The following is a 21,769-nucleotide window of genomic DNA, read 5'->3' on the forward strand; positions in this document are numbered from 1 at the left end:
TTTTAGTTATTATGAAGGTTGTTAAAGCATTAGAAATTATTAAAATAATATTTTTATGTTATATAAACATCATCAGTTTTAGTTGTTAAAATTTTTAATAAATCTAATCATTCACTACCTTTTATTTATTCTCATTTCAGTTAAAATGTAATAAATTGTTTTTGTTGAATAAAAACTTCTATTTTTATTATCAATAAATCAAACTAATTAATATTCATTTAGATTAATAAATATGTTTGGTTAAATAATAAACAAATAAACGTTATGAAAACAATTAAAGGTTGAAAAGATATTTTATCTAACTCAAAGAAACACAAACAAAATTTCAATATTTTGTATAACTATTACTCAATAAAAGCACATTCTTGAAATAAAATATGATTATATATTAACAATTCAAAACTAAGACAATTAGAAGGTATTAAAAAATAAATTAATATATAAGTCCCATCTATTTGTTTTTTTTGTTTATTTATTAACAATGGTAAGCTATTTATTTTCTAACTAAAAAACCACTTGACAGTTATACTATTAAACTAACTTCAATAGATAAATTTTTATCTAACTCGAGTTTCACTAAAACAATTAACACGATGACTTTAAATATGACTCTCATTTAAAATGATATGTTTATACGTCAGGGTATTTTTCTTAAAGAATTGGACTATTATTCCTTAAATGAATTATCCACTTTTATTAATTCTTTTTTATTTCATTTTTCTTTCCAAAACTTTTTCACTGACAAATCAAAAATAGTTTTTATTTTTATATAAATATTTTAAACAGGTAACAAACGAAAAAAAGGAAAATTGAAATAAAATGATAAAAATTTTGAAGGATTGTATCATCATTATTATACAATGCATTAGCTAATACTATTCGTTCAAATAAATAAATTCTTTTTTTTTTATTTGTTTTTATTATTTAAAAAAATATAAGTCAAAGAAGTACCACTTTCATTTCTATCTAACCCATGACAAATATGAAAAATAAATTTTAGATATGGGTTTGAGATGTGTAAAATGAAAAAGAATTTTTTAAATAAATTGTTAAATTGTATGATCAAGAAAATTGTACTGTAGATTAAAAAAAGTTTTTTTGTATGGAATAAAAGAAACAGTACAAAAAGAATGAAAATAAATCACTTAGAGAGAGTAGGGCATAGACAAAAATTTGTTAGTGCTAGTTTTTGAATATAGGGATCTCCACGTGGAACAACAATATCTTTTTGGTCTCGAACAAGAGAAAATAAATAGGAGTTTAATTTCTGACCAAGAAAAACTATTTCATCATAGCCATACCATAATTTGTTGTAATAAAAGATTTGATGGATTCTCTCAACTTGAAAACATTTCTTTGATTTTTTTGATAATACCGAATTGAAGAAGAATCCATATTCAAGACAAATATCATAAAGAAAATTTAAAGTAAATGTTGAACGATTTTTAGAAAATCTTCTCATACGAGTTTTTTCAGAGACATTTTGAGTAGTTGATTGAAGAGCAAATAATTCACATTGTTGTTCGGCAAGTCTTCTAATTTCTATTTCTTCATAATCAAAATACAAACAAACTACTTCTGGTCTGCTTGTAATTGTAATTGACTGTTTAAATGGTTTTTGTAATTTAAATCCACAAAATGGATTTAAGATAGCCAGTAAAATAGCTTGTTCATAACATTCAAAATTTTTCATATCCTTTTCATTTTGAGAGTATCTCATAAGGTCTTCTTTTCTTCTAATATCTGTAGTACTAAAAGTTACTTGCTCAGAGTTGTTCATGAGTATCAAGTATTCAGTTATAGTTTTTCTTTAAGTACTGTGCCAAGAACTCACCCAAAAGAAAAAAAATTCTTTTTGTATTTTTATTAAACTTTAATGATTGAGATTAGTTAAAGTGGTGTATCAAGACCAATTTTTCAAAAACCATAAGAATTTACTTCATTATTCCATTTCATCTAATCTAATTCTATATTTAGGTCTCTTTTTTAAACTAACCTTAAATTCATTTTGGTAAAGAAGGTGGAAAAATAATAAAAAAAAACAATATTGTTAAAAAATATATATGAAATAAATATGCGTGGGGAAGAAGTTTGAAACAAGAATCGTGTTGTATTTTCAAAAAAGAATCAATTTTGCACAAGTATCAATTGATGGACGAAGGTTAGAATTTAAGTTAAGAAGCTTATTAAAGAAGTCATACGTATTTTTAGTGTGGTACGGAATCGAAGAATCTATTAAAGACTGTGACACAGTTAATGTAGTTGGAATAGTTATTGAAGGATTCATTAAAATTTCATTTGCATCAAAAGAATAAGTAGAATTTATAAAGTCAAATATTGTTTTGTTGTTACTTATTTGAAGAAATAACTTACCAGATATCATCTCAAAAAGAACACATCCAATAGAAAATACATCAATACTTTGTGGATTTACTAAAATATTTAAATCACCTTCAGGTGGACGATAATTTGGAGTTACACAATTTGCTTTAACTAATTCATTCGAATGGTAATGATAAGCATTACCAAAATCAATCAACTGAATTTGTTGTTTATCTGTTAATAAAAAATTAGATGGTTTTATATCACGATGAACAATATGTAATGAATGAAGATATTTTAATACCTCAAAAAATTGATATTGAAGTGGAGTAATCCATGAAATTAATTCTTCAAAAGATATTGTACTTGAATGTTTCTTTTTAATTTCTTTCTCTAAGTTATTTGGTATAAATGGCATAATAATGAATAATGTATTTTGTTCAACAATAAAATTTTTTATTTTAATAATTTTTTCATGTCGAAGTTGTTGAAGAAATTTAATTTCTCGAAAAGTTTGAAGTTTAAGTTCACTATTAGTACTTTGGTTATTGAATTCTTTAACGGCGATAATCTCTCCATCTTCTGTTTGTGATTTATAAACTTTTCCAAAAGTACCACATCCAATTAATTGTCCATTCATTTTATTTTTTTTCTTTTTTTTTTAGTTTTCTTTTTTTTTGCAATCACATTTTTTTTAAAAACAAAAATAATTATAATAAAATATTACAACCTTAATAAAATGTTATAATTTAATGAAAGGTAATTAAAAAGAAATTTGTTATTAAAATAATATCAAAAATGAAAAAAAATAAAAAAATTCATCACTGATGATAAAAGAACTTTGAAATTTCAGATTAAAAAATGGAGTCCGGGTTACTTCCTTTGTTATATACTAAAAAAGAAGCTAAAACAACTCTTATAGGATATCCTTTTTTGGTTGTTTATATTATTGCTGCTGGACTTGGTATTTTTATTGAAGGGACATTTGAAACAGCTTCATTTGTGTTTTTATGTATTAGTGGATTAATTCATGTATTATTATATTTAAACACTGAGTGGTCACTTAACTTTAATGTAAAGATTAATTTTAAACAAGTCACATCAATGAGTGAAGCTACTCATGTTTTTTTCAAAAATAAAACAGAAAAAGCATTATGTCCAATTGAAAAAGGAGAACATTACGCTTATGTTTATTTTAATTTTAAAAAATATATTTACAATACAGAAGATGGACTTTTTTATCCACTAGAATATCCAAATAAAATGACTTTAAAAGAATATGACTCTGCTGGTTGTTTAACAAAATCAAAAGTTAATGAAAAACATGAATATTATGGTTTAAATAAATGCTCAATACCAGTTCCTACTTTTATGGATTTATATAAAGAACAAATTATGCAACCATTTTTCATATTTCAAGTTGTTTGTAGTATTTTATGGATGATGGATGATATGCCAATATTTGCCTTTATGATGTTAATAATGTTATTTGTTTTTGAAGGAATGACAACATTCACCAGAATGAAAAATTATGGTAATTTTAAAGCTATGGCAGCAATGAAACCAACAACACATACTGTCTATAGAGATGGAATTAAAACACAAGTTGATTGTGACCACATATATCCTGGAGACTTATTAGTTATTACTACAGGAAAAGCTATTGCAGATTGTGTTATTGTTAAAGGAATGTGTGTTGTAAATGAATCTATATTAACTGGTGAAAGTACTCCACATATGAGAGAAGCGTTATCAACAATTATTGATCCAAATACAGAAAATGATGTTCTCGATTTAAATGTTCATAAACATCATATTATCTTTGGAGGAACAGAAGTACTTCAAGATGACCAATGTTTAGGATATGTTATTCATACAGGATTCAAAACTGCTCAAGGAGAGTTATTAAGAACTATTATTAGTTCAACTGAACGTAAAACAGCAAATAACTTAGAAAGTTTCGTAGTTATTTTATTTTTATTAGTCTTTGCATTGATAGCTGCTGGTTATGTATTTATTGATGGAATTGAAAAAGGAAAATCATTTTGGAAATTAGTATTATCATGTGTTTTAATTATAACTAACGTTGTACCACCAGAATTACCTATGGAACTAACTAATGCTATTAATTATTCTTTAGTTTCATTGAAGAAACAATTTATCTTTTGTACTGAACCTTTTAGAATTCCATTTGCTGGAATTGTTGATATTTGTGCATTTGATAAAACAGGAACACTTACTTCTGATGAAGTATCTGTTGCAGGTATTGCTGGATTAAAAGATGATCCATTTAAATTAAGAAGTAGTATTGATGAAGTACCCCAAGAAATTATTAACGTTATTGTTGCATGTAACTCGTTATCTAAGATGAAGGATGGAAGTGTTATAGGAGATCCAGCTGAAAAAGCAGCATTAGAATTTTCAAAATGGAATTTAACTTCTGACGGAAGATTTACTCCTTCAAAGAAAACTAATAAACAAATTCAACCAATACAACGATTCCCATTTTCTTCATTACTTAAAAGAATGTCAGTTGTTGTTGCTATTAAAGATTTTAACACTAATACTAAAACTATTATGGGATTTGTTAAAGGAGCTCCAGAAATATTAAAAGGAATGTTTAAAGAAATACCACATCATTATGATAATGTTAATAGATTTTTTACATTACAAGGAATGAGAGTATTAGCATTTGGATATAAATCTATTAAAAATGGAGAAAAAAATAAGTATGCTAGAGATGACATTGAATCTGATTTAGAATTTGGTGGATTTATTTTATTCTCATCACCAATTAAGAAAGAAAGTAATGAGACAGTTAAACAATTAAAAGAAAGTGGACATGATGTTGTTATGATTACTGGAGATTCTATATTTACTGCAGCCCATGTTGCTGAAGAATTAACAATTACTAGTAAAGATAAGGTAATGTTAATTAAAGAAAAAGAAGAATGGAAGTGGACAGACATGGAAGGTCTTGAAATTAGTCCATTTGATACAAAACAAGTAAGTTCAGAAGTTATAAATCGACATATATGTCTTAGTGGAGAAGCACTTTCTTATATAAAAGAAGAATGTTCAAAGGAAATTATCCAAACAATTTTATCAAAAACTAAAGTATATGCACGTGTTACACCTCAACAAAAAGGAGAAATTGTATTATTATTAAAAGAAATGGGTAATATAGTGTTAATGTGTGGAGATGGAACAAATGATGTTGGAGCATTAAAAAGTGCAGATGTAGGTATTGCTGTTTTAAATACATTACCTAGTGAAAAAGAAAAGAAAGAAGCAGAAATGATAAAATTGGGAATTATTCCAATGCCTGCTAGACCTACTCCTAAACCTCTTACTCCTGAAGAAATTGAAAGAAGAAGAAGAATGACTCCTCAAGAAAGAAGTGAATTCTTAAAAAATGAATTAAGAAAAGCATTTGAAGGATTACCAGATGATGAGTCAACTGTTGCCAAATTTGGAGATGCATCTATGGCTTCTCCATTTTCATGTAAATCAATTGAACTTACACCAGTTTGTCAAATATTAAAACAAGGAAGATCTACATTAGTAACTACTCAACAAATGTTCAGAATATTAGCTTTAAATTGTTTAATTAGTGCATATGATTTAAGTGTATTAAAAATTGAAGGAGTTAAGAATGGTGATATACAAATGACAGTCACAGGAATATTGTTATCTATATGTTTCTTAATGTTATCAAATACTCAACCATTAGATAAACTTAGTAAACATCATCCAACAAAAACTATCTTTGCACCATTCCACGTGTTGTCTGTACTGTCACAAGCATTTATTCATTTTATAGTTATTCAACTTGCATTAAAATGGGGTAAAGAAGCTGCTGGTCCTGATTATAAAATACCTGAAGAAGATGCTGAATTTAAACCAACATTAGTTAATAGTATTGTTTTCATTGTCTCCAATATTATTAATGTTACAACCTTTGCAGTCAATTATGTTGGAGAACCATATCGAAAGAATATTACCGAATATAAGCCATTAATGTATTGCCTTCTAATAGTTTTTGGATTAACAATAATTCTTTCATTTGAAATTATACCAGAACTTAATGAATTATTCACATTAGTCTCATTCCCATCAGATGATTTAAAATATCGTATTATTGGATTGATTATTGCTGATATTGGATTGTCATTTGGAGTTGAGCGAATGTTAAGAATTTTGTGCAAATTCAATTAAATACTTTTCTAGAATTTTTATTGCATTAAAAAGGGTTGATTATTTTTTTAATAGAATTATTTTTCTAGAAAAAAAACTATAATTATAGTTTTAAAAATGAATTAAAAACCATATGATTTTATTGAACTATTTTTTGACAATATTCATTGAAAATTATGACCTTTAATTCTATTGCTATAAAATTCAGTGAAAAGGCTTCTTATGCTTTTGATTTGTGCTTTAAATGGATTAATAAACTGAAATGGATTATTGTTGTTTTTTGGATTATTGTTGCTCTTGGAATGGTATATTGTGTATTTGGATTCTTAAAACATACGTCCATGGTAGTTAGTCCACCAAAGGGGTCTTTAGGTTGGCAAGCAAATAAAATTTATAATGAAAAGTTCCCAAATATAAGTGGTGTTAGTCAAGTCGCTGTTGTTATTAAACAAATGGAACAATTAGATGACATCAATAATTCTACTTATCTTTTAAATTTCAGTACTTCCTTTAACCAATCAATTATGACTGATGAAAAAGGATATCTTGTTAGGAAAATTGTTGGAAGATATATTATTCCTCAATACTCTACTTTTATTGAAAAATTTATTGCTCAGTTTATGGCTAAGAGCATGGTTTCTGGAGAAGTTACTTTAATTGAAATAGAACTGAGTGGAGAAGAACCAACTGCAGTTGGACCATATGTAAAAAGAATGAGAAAGTATATTTCTGATTATAAAGAAGCATATGGAGATGGAGGATATGATTTTGCTATTACAGGGTATGACGCATTAGGAATAGATCTTCAAAGTGTTGTAATTAAAGCGTTAGAAAAAATGGAGTTAATTGTATTTCCAATTGCATTAATAATCTTATTGTATGTTGTTCAATCACCAGTATTATTAATAATACCAATAGTGAATGTTATTATAATTGTTTTAACAAGTTTTGGATTAATGTATCCAATTTCAATAACTGTAGATGTCTTTGGTATTACACCAGCAATGATGATGTCTACAATTGCTGCAACAGCCATTGACTATTCATTATTTTTGTTAACTCGATATACAGAAGAAATTAATAAGAAACAATCATATTATGATGCTGTTTCCAATATGTTGAGAACATCAGGAAGGATTGTAGGAACAAGTGGGTTTGTAATGTTATTCTGTTTTTCAGTTATAGCAATATTTCCATTTGATATTGTTAGGTATATTGGTATTGGATGTACAATAAGTGTTACTATTACATTAGTTGTTGATTTAACTATGACACCAGCATTGTTCCTTTGTTTCCCTAGATTCTTTAAATTACAAAGTTGTATTCCATGTTATAAAAAATGTGTAAAGTTTACACAACGAAGAGCTCGTTTTCAAGGAGTAGGTGATCAGATGTGGCATAAATTTGCAACTTTTCAAAGTAAAAAACCAGTAGCTGCTACTATGTTTTGTTTAGGACTGATCGTAATGATTCCATTCTGTGTATTTATATATAGATTTGAATGGACATTAGATAACAATCAAGTTGTTCCTCTTGAAACAGAGTTTAATAGAGGATTTGTGAATATTCAAGAATCTTTCCCTATTGGAATATTATATCCATTCCATTTATTAATTGAAAGTGATGTTAAAACAATGGACGTTACTTCAAATGAGTATTATAATTTTACTCAACAAATGATTTCTGTTTTTAGTGAACAAATGCCATATGCATTTGATAATACGAGTGTTATTTGTTTTAACGCAGCTGGTGGTAAAGTTATTTCACCTAAACAACTCCAAATACTGATGACAAAAGAAGGATATCAAAACGCAATGGAAAATTTCTTAAGTAAAGATTCTTCAGTAGTTAATTGTCAATTAATTCCAAAGGTTGATCCAACAAATAACTCTACTTTATTAATTGCAGATATTAGAGATCATTTTACACAACTCGAATCTGAATTTGGATATAAAATATTAATTCAAGGTATTATTGTTGATGGTGTGGATTGTGTAAATGCATCAATGAGGTATTTTATTCTTGTATTAATAGTATTGGTTATTGTGATTCTTATAATGGTCTTAATATTCTTTAAGAGTGCATTAGTTCCATTACGTGTTGTTTTTACAACATGTCTTACATTGTTATTTGTTTATGGTGCAGGGTCTTTAATATTCTGTACTGATTATTTTGATTCTATAGACGTAATAGATCAAACAAAAGGAATTTATTGGGTTGTTCCAATTATATCAGTTCCAATAATTTGTGGATTATCATTAGATTATGACATCTTCTTATTCTCAAGAATTAGAGAATACAGAACTCGTGGATATTCAACATCATTAGCAACTGTTTATGGAGTAGAAAGAACTGGGTATTTGATTACATTTTGTGGTATTATAATGGCTGTAGCATTTTCAGGATTATTTTTAGCTGGTGTTATTGTTTTAGATTTGTTTGCATTTGTTTTAACTTTAGCTGTCTTAAGTGACACCTTCCTTGTTAGAACATTACTTGTTCCATCATTTGTTCATTTATTCGGTGAGTTAAATTGGTGGCCAATTAAATATGAAATTAATACAACCGAATATGAAAATGCAGATGAATTTCATATTTATGATCATTTAGATTCTTCTTCAACTAGTGAAAGTGAAGATAATTCTAACCAAATAGAATCTACTCAACAAGGAACAGACTCAACTCCTTTACTTAATTGATATTAAATTAATAAATTCTTAAAACAAATTTAATTACCAATTTTGCAAAATCCATTCTTCAGTAGCAGACAAATCAACTTTAGCTGCTATTGTTTTCAATAATTCAATATCTTTAAATGAGTCATCATCAATTTGGCATGGCAATTTAGGGTCAAGTCTATGAGCTCTTGGTCCAAATAATACTTTTGCAAATTCATCAGCCAGTGCAATACCTGCTGTTTTAAATAAATCAGTTACACAAGTCGCCCATTGAACATAACCAGCTCCAGTGTATTTCTCAGCATCAAAATAAGACTTATATGTTCCTCCACTTAAACTTAATACAACACTTTCTTTAGGATCAAAGAATGCTTTAGCTACAGCAAATGGTTGATTAATAAGAAATGAACCATCAACAAATGATTGGTGACAAGTAAATAATCCTGGTGTAGCAAAAGAACGTAATACAACATCAGATAAAAGGTCTTCATTATTAATCATATTATCATCAAGATCAGTATTTGTTTTTTGTAACACAATATTATTTAATAATACTGGTATCATTCTTCTATTAGGGTCATTAATACCAGAATCTATTTTAATAACAGGAACAACAACCTCTCTTTTTAAATCACAAAGTTTTTTATCTTGGAAAATTTTATTTGCAAGAATCTTAATAAATTTACTAGAATATTTATATGATAAAACTCCTCCTTTATGTGAAGTAGAAGAGAAAACTTTAACCATTGTCTTTTCATATATTTTAATAACTGTGTCAATGTCATATCCTACAAGTGTCATTAATATTGGGAGAGTACTTGCACCAACAGAACAAATCATATCAACATTATCTAAGAAATGTGGAAAATTTTCTACAATTCTCTTTAAAATAATTAATTGGACAAGAGTACGTACTCCACAACCATCTAATGATAATATTCTAAATTTATTTTCTCCAACTGCCCTTTGTTCTAACATATATTCTTTGGAAGGTTTATTTTCTTGAAGTAACTTATCAATATAAATTTCATATTTCTCACTTTTACTTTGGAAAAATCCAATTTTCTTTTTATCTTTATCTTTACTATCATCATCAGAGTCATCAATAGAACTCATTACAGTAAAGATTTTTGAACCTCCTCTTTCAATTCTTCTTGATTGAATTTCTTGATTTTCTTCTGCAAATTTAATTGCTGCTTTTACTTGTTCACTTTCTTTAAAAATTTTTAAACAACTTTCATCATTTGCTTCAGCATAAACTATAGGTGATATTCCATCATTATTTAATGCAGTAGGATCAGCTCCTGCTTTTATAAGTAATTCACATAATTTAACATTATCTTCTTTCACTGCTGTATGAAGAGCAGTTTCACCTGTTTGATTTCTAATATCAATACCACGTCCAGACCATTTTTCTTGTTCATTAAGATCATCTCTCATTTGGTTTTTTTCAGTTAATGCAGTAATAATAGAAGAAACAAATGGAATATCTCTTTTATGAAGTTTAATTAATGATAGTTTATGAAGAGCATTTTCTGAACAATAATTTGTTTCTGTAATACAACATCCTTTATTTTGTAATGTCATTGCTAAATCTAAATGTCCTTTTTCAATTGCTATTAAAAATGGTGTATTTCCTCTTGCATCTTTACTTTCTAATAATGTTGGGCAATGTTGTAATATGATTTCTACAATAGTTACAAATCCCATTTCAACTGCTTTAAATAATAATGTATTACTTCTTGTACTTTTCCCAATCCATTCTGGAAAGTTATTTGTTAGTTCAGCATAAGCTCTATCTGCTTGACCTTTTTTTATTAATTTAATCAATTCAACTAATTGACTTTCTTGTTGAGGATCAACCATTGTTTCACTATTTTCTGGAACACTTTCTTTGATAGACATTGAATTATAAAAGTAATAGCTATTTTTATTTTCAGTTCTTGTTCTTTAAGTTTTTATTTTTGTTTTTTAAATGTTTTTCCCCTCTCAACAAAAAAATATTTAACTCTCTTTATCTCTTTGCTTAAACAAATGTTCATTTAAATGAACTATAACTTAATAATAATTTTAGTCATTGGTTTGTTTGATAAACTGTTGTGATGTTCTTATGAAATTGCGCATATGCTTTCCTTGTCTATAACTTACTGTTAATAGCTGATGTCCAAAATGAAAAAATGTCACTGTTTTAGGTCCAACTTTAATAGAAAGATCCTGGAATAGTCGAGATACCATAACACCGCTCTCTTTCATCATAACAAATGAAGTCTCAGTTAAAACAACCCAAATATCATCAATTGTAACATAAATAACAAAATCCCCTAATCCTTTTCTTTGAAGAATCCATGCAATTTTAGCTTCTTCTTCATTATAACTCATAATACGTCTTCTTTTATTTCCAACTCTTGGAATTCTTGAACGAGGAATTATATCTCCTGATTCTTCTGCAATTCCTTCAGTCATTTTTGATACAAAATCAACTACTCCTCCAGTTGGTTTTAGTACAACTCCAATTAATCCTTTTCCTACTCCTCCAACAAATCCACTAACTCCTTTTGTTTGTGCTCCTTTAATTGGTTGTGTAATAACTCCTTTTACTCCATCAACTATTCCATTGACAACACATCCTAATCCTTGAGACATACCTTCTGATGCAGAAAAAGGTTTTTTCTTTCTTTCTCTTTCTTTAATATAATCTTCGTCAAATGTTAGTGATGCAGTTAGGTTTCCAAAGGTATTTGAAATAGATGCAGCAGTAGAAGATATGCCATGAATAGAATGTAGTAATAATGATTCTGTTCCTTTAGCTAACCCAGTAGCAATTCCATTTCCTGAACGCTTTTCTTTTTGAGGAATTGTTATAAAATCAGTTATTCCATCATAAACAGAATGAACTAATACCCCTGGTGCTCCAATAAATTCCATTGAACTAACAGCAAGTAATAGTTGTTGGATTGCTTGAGAACGATAAAAATCAATAAAAAATAAACTAAGACGTTCTGGTGTTGCTGATAATTTATTGCTTATGAAGTCATTTAAATGAATTCTTGCAGATTTGATAGTTAATAAAGAATTACCTATCATTAATAATGGAGCTGTAAATGAATTATAACCAATGTTTAATAATGAAGAAGATGATAACATAGTATTTAATATAATATCAACAGGTGATATTTGTAATGTTTCAAAAGTTATAGTTTGAGAATTAGAATATGGGATAGGTTCAATATATAACTTAGGTATTTCAATTTGAAGTGATTTATTATCTTTTGGATTACTAAATAGTCTAATTAAATGAATAATTCTATTTAAGAATGGTGTTTCCAAAGAAATAAACATATTCTGAAATTGAATAAAACAATGAGGAATATGTTTATAAGTATTATTTTGTTGAGAAACAATATCAACACAAATATTAATTCCTTTACTTGCAAAAGGAACAGCAACAGAACAATCTCTTGCATTAGAATCAACTTGTATTGGTCCAATAAAAAGTCTGTGTTTATTTTTAAATAATGTACTTTGTTTATTATATGTGATATCTTTTAATGAGATATAGGCTAATTCTTCTCTATCCTCATCAATTAAATCAATTCCTAATTTATTAATTGTTATATTAAATTCAGTCGTATTCATTTTTTCTTTTCCAATTAATCCACCAACATCTCCTTTCATTTTTTCCCATTTGTCTGTAAAAACTAGTTTATTTACACCATTAAATATCCATGTATATGGATAAACAATTCCATGTATTCCTGCTTTAGCTTCATATACTTCTGGATTATCTAATGAATAAGTAACAAACTCATTAATAGAAAATTCAGATTTAATTTGAATAGTAGAAATATGTGAGGTATTAGGAAATACAACAGGCTGTGATTTTCTTGGTTCTATTTGAGTTTGTTCATCTGAATGAATGTGTTTAAAAATTATAGAATAATCAGTATCATTTTCTATAACATATTTACTTGTTTCTTGTATTTCTTGGAAATGAATAATAACTGATTGTTGATAATGTATTGAAATAGTTGTGGCTTGTCCTTCTTCTATTGATCCATTTTCTTTGTTTAATAATAATAATTGAAAATGTGTATCTTTATCAATAGGAACACGACACCAAGGACCTTTGCATCGAATAGAAACATTAATAGAAGAAGATATAGAAAAACTCCCATAAACTGGGATAGAACCTTTTGGTGGAATAATTATAACGTCTTTATAATTTGATCCAACAGAACAATATAATTCACACCCCAAATCATTTACTGCCATAAATGCAGGTCTTATAGTAATTTGTCGTGCTATACCATCAATAATACTAATACTTACAACAAGGTCATAAGTAATTCCATTTTCTATTATACGAATAACTTCTTCTGCTTTTTCTAATAATAATGCCCTTGACCAAGAGCTTCCAGTACCAATATACAAAGGCTTAGAGAATCGAGTAATTGGTAAAGGTTGTGAATTATTTCTTAAACCAATTTTTCCACCAATATAATTCTTTTTATCTAAAGAAAATTTTAATGGAATAAATGATCGATTAAACACCCATTCTTCAGCATCAATTCTTAATGTCCCTAAATCCCAGAAATATCTAATACTATTATATCCTTTACATTTGCCAAATATTTTTAGTTCTCCACTTTTTGGAATTAATGTTTCATTATATCCAGCTATAGTAATAAATACTGGTGAGTCTGGATTGATAAATGTTGATATAGAACTAAGTGATCGAACTGGAAATACACTTGTTGGAGTTTTTAATGAAAATGGCATTGGAAGAAGATTAGTAACAATTAAAGATGGAGCAAGAGAAATAGTTGTTTGAACAAACCCCACAATTTCTCTTGTACTAATTCGAGTTAAAATACATTTACTTGAATTTACTTCTACATATTTTTCAGTCATAAGATCTTTTAAAGGCATTTTATAATTAGAAAGTCTTGATGAACACAATGACATTTGACCATTAAAGAATTGAGGTGGAACATAAAAAATTCCTTTACTTGGTATTGAAGCCTGTACCTCAATAAAATCAGGTATGTCATCTTGACTATCTTCATCTTGATTATCTTCTACATTCAATGAATTTTTTAATTGAGGAACATCATTGTTTTGTTGTGTAAATTTATCTGAAGATTTATCTGAAGCACTAAAGAGTCTTGGACGAGAAATAGTTTCTATGTTTGTAGAATGACCAGCTTTTAAAACATTATTACTTCCTAGTCTATGTCTTGGAGTGTCAAAACGTCCATGAAGATTATTATTTTTAAGATTATTAATTTTTATAGGATTTGGATTTGGTATTTGAATAGAAATGAATAATTCTTCTTCAAAGTCATTCTGAATAGCTAACAATGAACTAAATTTAATAATTTTTGAAGAGTCTTGTTGAATAATTACTGAAATGACTAAATAACCACTTCTTAGTTTATGTACATATTCTCCTTCACAAATAATTGGAACTTCAATTCCTTCTCCTTCTGGAGTAAAAACCATACATTTCTTAAGTTCTGTATATTCTCTTTTTAACGTCATATTTTCAAAATGTTGTAATTTATTATTTAATTTTAATACTCCACAGTTTGTAATAGATACCATTAAACTATCTTTTTCATATGCAGAATATTCATCAATAAATTGAATTGGAATAAAATCAAGGTTTTCTTCTTTTGGTGTCCAAAAATCAGTTTGAAATACTCGTTTCATTTCTTTCATAAGATCAACAGTTAATATACATTCAATATTTCCTAAATCAATATTTGTTAAGACTCTAGTCACAATACTTCCTTGAATACAATCTACTACTGATCTTCTACTAAATTCCATTAATGTTTTTTCAAGCATTACATCATATTCTCTTGTTTGTGGATTATATCCATCTACTTTAATTTGTCCTAATACTCGTAATATTGAATCATCATTTCTTGATCTATAAACAACAGTTGCACTTGGTATTTTCATTCTAAATAATGGATCTTTTCTTAATGGATTACCAACTATTAATTTAAATCCATTTAAATCTATTCTAATAGAACATTCAGAATCTATTTCATAATTAGTTTCTCCTCCAAATTTCCCTAATAAATTTATGAAATATAATATTAATTTCCAATCACTAAATGTTGTTATTAATTCAGCGTTATTGACTGTGACACTTCCTCTAATTCCAAACCAATTATCCCATCCTTCTCTAATAATACTTGTTGATAATGAAATACCTTGACTTAATTGAATTCCTTTTTTTAAATCAAAATGATGTCCTCGAGAAAAACATGAGCGTACATCTATTATATTAAGTTCAGCTAATGATGTACTTCCACATTGTGTAACTGTATGACAAACTGTTGCATCAATAGTTACATGTAATAATGCAGTATCAGGAGAGTCATCCTGTACTGCAATAATAGCAGTATCATGTAAAGATACTGTGAAAACATGAATTTGATCAGGAGAAATTGCACTTGAAATAGGTCTACAAGGTTGAAAACTTGTTAGGTCTATATGAAAAGTATCAATATTTGGAATATTACGAGTGACATAAGTAATAGAAGAATCAATATTAGGAATATGACGACCCATAGGGATAGTGGGAACTAATACACCAATCTTTACTAATTCTTCACATATATACTCACAGACATATTGAGGATATGACCATTCATAATTTGCTTTTAAAACAAGAATTACTTCAGCAAAAGTCATTTCCATTGGACATGCCTCATTTAAATATTTAATTATTTCTGAAGGTGTTTGACTTTTTCTTTTTAATCCTTTGTTAATAAATGTATTTTTGAATGGGTCTTGATCATCTCCAAGATGAATAAGATTTTCTTTGATATACTGAGAATTAATTAATTCTAATTTATTAGAATTATTTAAATTTACTGGAACAGTATTTTTATGAGGGGATGAAATAGTACTATTTGGCTTACTATTAATTATTGATTGATTTTCCTGAAAATCGTTCGTGGATTCTTCAATTTCAGATTGTTGAATACTTTCTTCTGTTTTACAATTTACAACAACTTTAGTTGAAGGATGAAGTAAAACATCATTTGGATTTACTAAGATGATGTCATTTCCATCAAACATTATATTTAATATATTAATTAATTTAGTAATAAATTGAGGAGTAAGAATCAATGAAGAAGAATAAATGTCTAAGTTACTTTGGATATTTCCATACTGAATAGAATAATTTCCAACAACAGTAAGAATTTTATCAATTTTAGATTTCTTAAATATATTTCTATATTCTTCCATTTCTACTTTCGTTCTAGTATCAATAATCATAAGATTATCTGTTGTAAAATGAAATATCGCATATGAGTTATCAGTTAAATCAACATTTCCAATAAAATTAATTAATGATAATTTAGATACTCCATTAGGTATATCACAGTCTTCTTTAATTGATATTTCAAATTGTTTAATACTAATACCTATACTCAAATTAATATTTTTTGATATTGGAGGTAATTTACATAATTCAATTCTTTTAATATTTTGACTTTCTTCATTTGATTGATCTGAACTAAAGAATGTTTTAACAAAATCAAGAAGTAATTTAAATTGATTTGGAGATAGTGCAATATCAGCACATGGAAATTCAGTTATAATAGTAGGTTGTTTTCCTTTTTCTACTAATGGGATATTCACTGAAAAAGTAAAATCATTAATACATCTATCTTTCTTTCTATTAATATTTGTTGTTATTTTCATTTTATCAAATAATATTTCCCATCCATTATTTCCATCTTCAATATTTATGGCTCCTATTCTAACAATTACCTGTCCACTTGGTAAATATGCTATTAATGTAGGTGCTTTAATTTTAATATCAGTAGTTTTTCTTGGTTCTTTTTTAATGTCTAATAATGAAGAAGTAACTGTTTTCTTTAAATATTCATATTGTTCTTCTATTTTCTTTTGAACAGAAGTAAGATCTATAGCCTTCTTTACTTGGTCATTATAAACTACATTAATAATCTTAAAAAAATCATCCATGACATAATTACAAATAACTTCTCCAATTTTTAATTCTAAAATATCAGATGTTTCAGTTCCATTAGTATAATGTAACAAAAATACTTGACTACCAGCTGAAACAATAGAAGTATATCTTGGATCTTCTTTTTCATATAAAGTATTTTTTAAGTCTATTTCATTTATTTTGAGTGTAAGATCTATTATTTTACTATCCATATTTAATTGAACATTTAATCCATCAAAATAACATATTGCTAAAACTGCTATTTCTGATTGGAAAATGGTATAGAAATGAGATAAATTGATATTAATATTATAGATATAATTTGTAGTTGAATCACTTTCAGGTAACATTGTTAATGACATAGAAAAAATAATAATTTCACTAATTATTTGAGGTTCATAAATAAGAGTAAAAGTATCAATAGCAACATCAACACTAACTTTATTTTCAATAACTTTAATACTACATTGTAAAAATGGTTGTTTAAATCCTATTTGAGATTCTATTTCTTCTCTTAAATGTTTTTGTATTGTTTTGGATTGTATATCAGATGTAACTAAATAAGGTATTTCTGTATTATAGCCATTATCCATTATTAACTGACCTAGACTAATATTAATAGTAACTGCAGATGGAGTTACATTCACTCCAAATATACTTTGTTCTATTTTAACAGAAGTCATTGTTGATTCTTCAGTTATATCATTCATCCTAGATAATAATACATGAAATAAAGGAATATTAATATCAGCAATAAAATATGAAAGTTCAGATTGTTTTTTAACTAATTCTTTTACTAAAACAACGTCTACATCTTCAGTTTGATTTGTATTAATAGTAGTTTCCTTATCACTTGGGAAGAAAGATAATAAAAGATAAATATAAGCAATAATTTTATCATACTTTCTTTTACTTAATTGAGCAATAAATGGATCAATATTAACTCCTAATTTAATTTTAGGTATTGGTTCTGAAGAATAAAGTGTTGATAATTGAAGAGTAGCTCCTGTTTTTTGAACAACAATATTTTTTTTAGAATCGAATTGGTCTTGAATAGAATCTAAAAATTTAATTAAAACATCATCTATTCTAATATTGTAATTTTGATAATTCTCATCTCTTTGTAAATTAGTTATTTTTACATTTCCTAGTTGAAATAAAGCAATATTATTATCCATTCCTTTTTCTTTTCCATCATAATAAAAATATATTATTGGTGCAGTTAAATTAATTCTAATATCTAATAAAGGTGGTTCATCAGCAAATATATCTATTTGACTTGCAGCAGAAGAATATAATTGTTGTAATTGATATTCAGCAAATTGTTTAACATAATTTAAATTAAGGTTTGATGGTAATGTTAAAAAATCTACTAAAGAATCAAAAAATCCTTTAGAACAATTAATTACAGAGGGAGCACAGTCTATACTAACAATTGCATCACAATGTTTATCAATAGGACTTTCTTCAAATTCCATTTTAAATGATTTTTCGTCTGATAACTTAGTCCAAATTTTACCAAGACCAACTTTATTTTCTTTCACTTCTCCATTGTCAAAACTAAGTTTAAGTTTTAGTCCAATTACTCGAGCCTCAAAACCAATATTCATATTCTCTATTTTCATTTTACAAACAATTTTATCTTCATCAATTAATTTAAATTGTATTTTTTGTATTATTGTTTTAATCTCAAATACAATTGTTTCAGGTGGTAATGAATAATCTTCATGTTTATAATCAATAGCATTATATATTTGATTAATAGCTTCTTCACTTAATTCAGGTACTTGATATCCAAATCCAAACCATCCTCTTGTTGATTCATATATTTTTTTCTCTTCTGAAACAATTTTATAAGCAATTTGTCTAAGATAACAAATTTCTTGACTTCTTAATTGATTTTCTATTAAATTATATTCTTCTATTTCATCATTTGTTGCTGGTACCACCCATGGAATTTTTCTAACTTTCTTAAATAATTCAATAAACCTTTCTCGTTGTGTAGAACAAAAGTCAAATCTAATAGGATTTTTCTCTTCTTCTCTTTCTCTTAGATAATCCCTAGTGGCAATAAACGCAAATTTCCACCATTTTTTAGGTTGTTCTAATGCAGAAACTGTAGGACGACAATATAAATATTTAATTGTTTGTGTGTAATTAGTCATTCGTTCTACTATATGCATTACATTACTATATTGTTTCTTGTTCAATGAAAAAAAGATTTGTTGTATTTCACCTCCAAGAGTAACTTTGTGTCTCATTGTTTTTTCAATAGAAAGATTAAACTGAAAAGATGGAATTGTTGCTAACACTGTTTTATTCATTAATTCAAATGAATTTAATCCTTTTTCATTTTGTTGTTCAGATTCTTTATCAGTCATTTCATTTAATTCATCGTATAAAATAATACTAAGGTTATTAAGTTGACATATTTTGTTAATGGTATCTGTAATAGACATACTATTTTTTACAACAATTGAATTTAAATGAAACCCAATAATACCTTCTTTTTCGTCACCTTTATAAATGAAGTTTATATCCTCTATTTCTAATTCTAAATTTTCTATAATTTTATTTACAAGAGTTGTCCAAACCCCTGACTCATCTCCACCTGCCTTTGTTTCAGCAATTTGTTGAATTATTTCAAACCTATCAATAATTTCTTTTCTGTGTTCTTTCTTTTTTAAATCATATTGTTCTGCATCAAATACAAAAACTGTTTGTGGTTGTGAAATTATATGAAGTCCTTTAATTTTAATTTTAAATGGATCTGTTTTAATACTTTTCCAAGGAACTTCAACTTCTAATGTTTTTAAAATCCCTTTTGAAATAATAACTGGTAAATTAAATGTAGAACATGCATCTTTTTTTACTTGAAGATTCTTTAACTGAACATTTCCATTCCAAAGTGATACACTTACTGAATTTACATCTAGGTCTTCAATGTATTTTCCAATAGTTTTGGTAAGAAAATCTGCAATAAGACCTTCAAACATTTTAAATAATAGATCTTTTTAAGTTAGTCTGTTTTCATTCATAAATTTTCTTCTTTATTTATTTTTTATGGTTAATTTTTAAAGAACAGTCAAAGTATGTAATTATTAAATCTTTAAACAATTTTTCATTTCTGTTTCTTCTTGCTCTATTTTTCAATTTCTTTTAATTAGTGTTAAAAAAATTATTGGATTATACTATCTTAAAAAATAAAGAAAGCACATAAATAACTCTCTAAGTATATCTTTTAAATGGTTTTGTAAATTCTTTCAATTGAAGCTATTTACTTTTTTAACAATGATCATTTTTGAAAAATAGTGTACTTTGGAATTATTATTGATTTTAATACTATTCTATGAAGAATCAACAGTAATTTAATGACTTAATTGAACTTTATAATTGCTTTATGTTATATTCATTAAAAAAAAGAAATTCTATTTCTTTTTGAAGTTAATTAAACAAAAGACAAAAAGTATTAAACTAAGAAAGAATGACACTATTTTCTTGAAATTATTCATTGAAACATCCATTTTTTGTTAAATTAGTTTTTATAAAGTAAAACGTCTTTTATTTTATCTCATTAATTGAGTTTATACTCTAATGTGTTAATAAAAGGAATATCATCAATGCTTTTTAGAGATAAAATTATTTGTCTATTAATTTGATTCGATAAGTGTCAAAAAAATAAGTTTTATAATAATTGGTTTTATTCAAAGAAAAAATCAAAAAGAATAAATTGTTCTGTAATTATAAAACTCTAATCTAAAATGCATTCCGTTTTTATGGAAAAAAATACAGAACAGAAGAGTTTAATTTCTTCTATTTTATTCTAAATGACAGAACGGATGAAAATAGAAGTTGAAAAACATATATAATAAAGATAATCATCTTAAAAATCAGAATGTTCTTTGTCCTCTTAATCGCTACTTGTTTTGCTGAAAAAATTATGATCACAGAAAAGATGGGTCTTAACCAACTTCCTGTTGAATACAAAATTATTGATACTTCTGTCTGTTATATTGACGGTTCTAAAGATAATGAATATGTAAAATACAGTACTAGCGCATCAGGACAATATATTAAAACTGAGTATTCTGATAGTTATTGTACTATGATGAAAGAACAAGAATTAGTCTCTGGTCTTGTTACTCCTTTTAATGGTGATTTACCTACTTATATTGCATATACTACTAAAGATTTAAAGTCATGCCCAAATACATTTAATGAAAACGCTCCAATTATCAGAAAATACATTACTTCTAACTGTTATTTCGATTCTGATGATTCCTATAATTCAAAAAGACATGGAATTAAAAATGGACAAATTGTCACTGTTAAATTTAAAGATGCTCAATGCACTGATTCTGGTCGTATTGATGATTATGACGAAGAATGTGGAAGATGTGATGATGGAGAATATACATGGTGTAAAAATGGTGCATTCTCTATTGTTTCAATTATTGCACTAATGTTATTTTTCCTATTTTAATTGAATTAAGTTGTGAACATATGATAATATGGTATTGTTTAAAATGTAAAATAATTAACCCATAAAATAGTCAATCAAAAATATTATCTT

General features: G+C 26.6%; 6 protein-coding genes across 6 annotated transcripts; 3 read left to right on the top strand and 3 right to left on the bottom strand.

The window, feature by feature from the left end:
- Nucleotides 1–1,141: 1,141 nt before the first annotated feature.
- On the bottom strand, nucleotides 1,142–2,740 carry ENU1_003850 (myosin-light-chain kinase; the record flags this gene model as incomplete). The annotated part of the gene is made up of 2 exons (XM_008856494.1): nucleotides 1,142–1,751; nucleotides 2,202–2,740. The coding sequence occupies 2 exons, from the start codon at nucleotides 2,738–2,740 to the stop codon at nucleotides 1,142–1,144; spliced, it is 1,149 nt and encodes a 382-aa protein (XP_008854716.1).
- Nucleotides 2,741–3,183: 443 nt separating this feature from the next.
- On the top strand, nucleotides 3,184–6,540 carry ENU1_003860 (P-type ATPase of unknown pump specificity (type V) protein; the record flags this gene model as incomplete). Its single annotated transcript, XM_008856495.1, has 1 exon — nucleotides 3,184–6,540. One exon carries the CDS (start codon nucleotides 3,184–3,186, stop codon nucleotides 6,538–6,540), a length of 3,357 nt encoding a protein of 1,118 aa, XP_008854717.1.
- Nucleotides 6,541–6,695: 155 nt separating this feature from the next.
- On the top strand, nucleotides 6,696–9,218 carry ENU1_003870 (MmpL efflux pump, putative; the record flags this gene model as incomplete). Its single annotated transcript, XM_008856496.1, has 1 exon — nucleotides 6,696–9,218. The coding sequence occupies one exon, from the start codon at nucleotides 6,696–6,698 to the stop codon at nucleotides 9,216–9,218; it is 2,523 nt and encodes an 840-aa protein (XP_008854718.1).
- Nucleotides 9,219–9,251: 33 nt separating this feature from the next.
- On the bottom strand, nucleotides 9,252–11,102 carry ENU1_003880 (phospholipase, patatin family protein; the record flags this gene model as incomplete). The annotated part of the gene is made up of 1 exon (XM_008856497.1): nucleotides 9,252–11,102. The coding sequence occupies one exon, from the start codon at nucleotides 11,100–11,102 to the stop codon at nucleotides 9,252–9,254; it is 1,851 nt and encodes a 616-aa protein (XP_008854719.1).
- Nucleotides 11,103–11,267: 165 nt separating this feature from the next.
- ENU1_003890 (hypothetical protein) lies at nucleotides 11,268–20,192 on the bottom strand (the record flags this gene model as incomplete). The annotated part of the gene is made up of 1 exon (XM_008856498.1): nucleotides 11,268–20,192. One exon carries the CDS (start codon nucleotides 20,190–20,192, stop codon nucleotides 11,268–11,270), a length of 8,925 nt encoding a protein of 2,974 aa, XP_008854720.1.
- Nucleotides 20,193–21,091: 899 nt separating this feature from the next.
- ENU1_003900 (hypothetical protein) lies at nucleotides 21,092–21,679 on the top strand (the record flags this gene model as incomplete). The annotated part of the gene is made up of 1 exon (XM_008856499.1): nucleotides 21,092–21,679. The coding sequence occupies one exon, from the start codon at nucleotides 21,092–21,094 to the stop codon at nucleotides 21,677–21,679; it is 588 nt and encodes a 195-aa protein (XP_008854721.1).
- Between the last annotated feature and the right edge of the window lie 90 nt (nucleotides 21,680–21,769).

This window comes from Entamoeba nuttalli (genome assembly GCF_000257125.1).
Source record: "Entamoeba nuttalli P19 unplaced genomic scaffold asmbl_1964, whole genome shotgun sequence".
NCBI lineage: Eukaryota > Evosea > Mastigamoebida > Endamoebidae > Entamoeba > Entamoeba nuttalli.